Below are 4,869 nucleotides of genomic sequence, written 5' to 3' on the forward strand. Positions count from 1 at the left end.
TGCGCTAAACATGAATCACTCTTGCCCAAGAGATTGTCTCGCGAACAGCCTCCATCTGTGTAATTAGTTTTATAATTAGCTCATATTTAGTCCTCCTAATTAGCATCCGAAGATTCGATGTGACGAGGATTAAACTTTAGCTCCTAACATCCAAATACTCCGTAAGATATGCTCCATCTTTCCTTACCTTCGTGTAAGCATGATTTTTCCGTTTTGTGGAGAATAGGGCCGCTGCTCGCTTAGAAGTACGCAAATGTGCTAGTGGAGGATATATTCTTAGCCAGATTGAGCATGAGCGGAGCAAGCTTAAGCCTCCTTTTCCAAAGTCCAAAGAAAAGAAACAAATGATGAAAAACACAGCAAGACGCAGAAAAGAAATCCCAGAGATACTTGGCCTTTCGCAGAAAGCCTGCTCGAACATTAAAAAAAAAACTACCTCAAATATTCTCTCTCGAAGACATCGCATATATTTGGTTTTGGAATGATGTGGGTTGGATCGGAGCCGACCCACTTCTCTATGTTGGGTTCGACCCATCTCGTGTTTGGATAAGAGGGATGGGTTAGATTCAATTTTTTTAATTGGAGGGGTTGATAAGGTTGGGATGGATGTCATTTTAACGTCGTTAGCCACATCCGTTGGTGGACCCACATGTCATCCACCTAATATTTTCCTTTTTTCCTTTTACCCCACCTTCTCCTTCTCTCGGCTGGAGTAGCTCTTGGGCTGGCGGCAGAGCTCCTCCCTTCTCCCTTCTCCTCGATGCCGCCCCGCCCCTCCCTTCTCTCCTCTCGCCGTCTGCCGCCATATCCCTGGCCACGCGCCGAGCCACCATCGAGCGGTCCGTGCACCCGATGGGCGCGCCTCCCCTCCCCCACCCTAACCCTGCCACCCTCGTCTTTTCCGTCCAATCCCCTGAATCCAGCCGGTTCCCGAGGAGCTCGCGCGCCGCGCTGGGGCCTAGCCGTCTGCGTCCGCCCCCCACCCCGCGCCGCGGCCAGCGGCTGGACTACTCGCCGCCGCCGCCCTTCCCCGACCTCGTCACCGTCACCCTGCCCGCCGCATGCCCCATCCTTCGGGCCGCCTCCAGTAGCGCCACCACCGTGCCTGGCACCTCCGTCTTCGGTTGCCATCCCGACCGCGTGCCGCCGCGCGACTGGAGGCCGCCCCCACCCCTGCCCCGCCTCTGCCGCTGCCCCATGGGAGAATGGAGACGGATGGTGTTGATGTGGGTCAGGGTGGTCCGCCGTTTTTAGGCGTACCATTCCAACCCGCATCTACAGGATATATTCTCTATAAGGAACAAACCCAACTTACTATATTTCTAACCAAATACGGATCGAACCCATTCCAACCATATTCAACTCTAAACCAAACGCACCCTATAAACACGGGCATAGAGAAATCGGATGACATTCGATCTGTGGAAGAAAGCAGGCGCTATTATACTCTTCCTGGTCATAAAACCGAGACGCTGCATCACTGTCTTGTCACAAGCACCTTTAATCTAGTGAATCGGTCTGATGGACATGCTGCCGAGCGTGCGTTGTTTACGGCCGCCATGCATGGACCGCCATTTTCGTGGCTTTCTGCGCTTCCTGGAAGCTTGTCATCACTCATCACTCATCAGTCCACCAATGGGAGCATATATTCCCCCAGTACATTTCGATGTATTTCGGTTAATAGCACATCTGTTTTGCATGCTCATGTAGTCATGTAGACATTAGACAACGCTTTTCTTGTCTCAACTAGAGGATCCAATCCATCCCCTTTCCGTTACCACAACGATATCTTTTGTCTAGTGGCAAAAACTCAAGTAAACTTTCTTTATCCGATTAGAAAACTCGTACAGTCTTTATTCAAACGGTGGCAGGCTTCACAGCTTGTCTTATCTGTCTAGCAAAGCAGCCTGAGCAAGATGTGTAGTTCCAGCAGTGCTGCCTTGTCTGTCTCGCTGTCTGTGGAAAAGCGATCTCCGTCCATCGCATCCTCCGTACCAATGCTCTGTCCCTCGAGCCAGAGTACCGGAAGACCCATGCAATTTGCTCCCTCCGATGCGAGTCTACAGCACATCTTTGCTTGTATCCTACTGCTGACCGCTCCGTTGTTTAGTGGCGAAGCAGAGAGCAAACGGGACGGCGACGACATGCCGAGCACATGCGTCCGCCATGCTCGGAGCCCTGTTGCCGCGGGCCGGGGCAGCGCTCAACGAAACCTGCGCGCGGCACGGCTGGTGTGCGTGTGCGTGTGACGCCGTGGCGGTGTGAGACCAGAGAGCTAAGGCAGGAGCCTTGCACAGCGGCTGCGGCTGGTGGCTGCCAATACCAAATGCTCTTCGAACCCGTCTCGTGTTCTACTCCCTTGTTGTTGCGTTAGAATTTTGATCTACTAGTGTCTATCGACGGGACGACCCTCGTCTGTGGAAAGGAGAAATTTGTTACAGAAGCAAGCACTACCAGTTCTTGCTTGAATGTGCTGGGTCTGCAGCTGCAGGTAGGGTGGCTGCAACGTCGGTCGCAGAGGGGACTTTGGGCTCTGCGCATATCTGAACTGAAAATTTTAGTGGGAGCAGTTCGCTTCCTGGATCATGACAGATGCAGTGAGTGACCACATCGCGTCGCGCATTGATGTCCCGACACGATCGCGGATCTACAGAAGCCCACCGTTCGTTTTGTCCAAAAAAAGTCTTCTTTTCTTTAAGCTACAAAGGTTTTCCTTTTTCTCCTTGCTTTTTCAGTTCTGTAACTGCGACTGGAATCTGTCCTAGCACAAGTTTTTCTTTTTTGTTTCATGCTCGTCATGTACTCATAGTACTTCAGAAACCAAGTCGCCGATTCCACACGCATTTGGGTCGATTGTACAGAATGATGAACTTATTTTCGACTTTCATGGATTGTTCATACGCACTACTCACTTGCGATATCCGAGCATACAATTAGTGTGCTGGTATTTTCATGCCTACTGAACAGATAGCACAAGCCACAACAATGTAGGCGACACTTCCGCGCAAACACTCGCAACTGGACCATAAACCTGAGCTCCAATCCAGAGTCCCGGGGCTTCAACTTTTCTCCGAGTACTACTGTCCAATCCTTTATATGCTCTTGTTCCCCAATTTTTGTGGTCTTTTCCACGTACATTGTCAGCTACTGCTCATGAATATTTCTACTGGTTTGGTGCCAGACAGCGACTGACTATTCAATCATCCAACTGGCTCCCCATTCACATGGCAGGACCACCGGGAGAAACAAATTCAATGACCAGAGCAAAACGAAAATGCAAATGCAATGCTCAGATGTTCAAGCCCCGACACCTGTTGATGAATCAATCAACCAAACGAAATCACTTCGAGTTCAACTGACCGGCCCCTAAATTAACATCTTTTTTCTCACCCCCTAAGAACTGATTAGCGTTGCAATGGAATGAATCGCGTTCACAACCCGATGAGATTTCTCGAGGTGGTGACGCCGCCGTCCACGACGAGGTTGTGGCCGGAGATGTATCTGGACTCGTCGCTGGCCAGGAAGAGCACCGCCTCGGCGATGTCCCTGGGTCTGAGCGTGGGGCCCTTGAGCGTGGCGAATCCCCTGACGACCTCCTCCATCTTCTCCACCTCCTCGTCGCTGGGGACGGTGATGTCGAGATCGAGGTCGGCGTCGCCGGCGTCGTCGTGGCCCTGGCGCCAGGCGTTGATGAGCATCGGCGTGGCGACGCCGAAGGGGGAGACGCAGTTGACGCGGATGCCGTGCGCGCCGAGCTCGCAGGACGCGTTCTTGGTGAGGCCCACGATGGCGTGCTTGGAGGCGGTGTAGGCGTGGGGCCCCAGGCCGCCGAGCACGCCGGCGACGCTGGCGACGGAGACGATGCTCCCGGCGCGGCGGGGCGCCATGGCGAGCGCCGCGTGCTTCATCCCAAGTGCGGCGCCCAGGGCGTTGACGCGGAGAACGCGGTCGAACTCGCCCGCGTCGAAGGACAGGATGCTCTTGGCGGCGCGCGTCTGGCGGCCCAGGACACCGGCGTTGTTGCAGTAGACGTCGAGGCGGCCGCCGTGCCGCGACTGCGCCCAGTCGACGGCGCGCTTGACGTCCTCCTCCACGGACACGTCGCAGCGCACGAAGCTGACCTGCGGGCCCAGCGCCGACGCCAGCGCCTCCCCGGCGGCGTCGTCGATGTCCGCGATCACCACCCGGGCGCCGTGCTTGACGAACAGCCTCACGATGGCCTCGCCGATCCCCCGCGCGCCGCCGGTCACAATGGCCACCTTCCCGTCCAGCCTGCACGACAAAACAAAAACAGGTCGCCGGCATTAGCCACAAGAACTCCAACAAACCGGGGGGAGAAAAACTGAAAAAGGACGCGGCGACTACTAGCCAAACAAGGCGAGACACCATGGGGGACAGGAGGCAGGAGCAGTACCTCTTGGGCATGGGGGTGGGGGCGACGGCGGCGCCATTGCCGTCCCAGGCGTGGTGCGAGGGCGACATGGCCGGCTGGTGCGCGTGCGCCATCTCGGGGCGGAGGTCCAGGGTCGGCATGGCCGCCGCCGCGTACGAGGCGAGGCTGGCTTGCATGTATCTCTCGGCCGCTGCAGCTCAGGCGGGGACACAGGAAGCGTGTGCGTGTGCGTTGCGCGCTCCTCTGCTGCTGCGGCCTGTGGAATGCCTCGGCGGGCCGGGGCCCCTACTTATAGCGCCGGGCACGAGCGGGGACGGGCGCACACTCTCTTCCGTGCGCCCGTCGCGGCGGCACTGCACATTCGTGGAACGCGAGACGGAGACTGACCTGACCAGGCAGGGACCGAGCGAGCAGGCGAGCGAGCGGCGCCCGTTGCCGTGAACCAACCCGTTCCGCAAGCATATGTCTCCGTGGAC

At 56.1% G+C, this 4,869-nt stretch overlaps 1 protein-coding gene across 1 annotated transcript; it reads right to left on the reverse strand.

The window, feature by feature from the left end:
* Positions 1-2,928: 2,928 nt before the first annotated feature.
* Positions 2,929-4,667, reverse strand: LOC101755684 (sex determination protein tasselseed-2). The gene is made up of 2 exons (XM_004984840.3): positions 4,415-4,667; positions 2,929-4,272 (listed from the first exon to the last, which is right to left on the reverse strand). The coding sequence occupies exons 1-2, from the start codon at positions 4,567-4,569 to the stop codon at positions 3,432-3,434; spliced, it is 996 nt and encodes a 331-aa protein (XP_004984897.1). The 5' UTR covers positions 4,570-4,667; the 3' UTR covers positions 2,929-3,431.
* Positions 4,668-4,869: the final 202 nt, after the last annotated feature.

This window comes from Setaria italica, chromosome IX, assembly GCF_000263155.2.
Source record: "Setaria italica strain Yugu1 chromosome IX, Setaria_italica_v2.0, whole genome shotgun sequence".
NCBI lineage: Eukaryota > Viridiplantae > Streptophyta > Magnoliopsida > Poales > Poaceae > Setaria > Setaria italica.

Coding starts and splice junctions, on each gene's coding strand:
- LOC101755684 (XM_004984840.3), bottom strand. CDS start 4,569: ATGCAAGCCAGCCTCGCCTCGTACGCGGCGGCGGCCATGCCGACCCTG. Junction 4,273..4,414: donor CCCACCCCCATGCCCAAGAG/GTACTGCTCCTG, acceptor TTTGTCGTGCAG/GCTGGACGGGAAGGTGGCCA.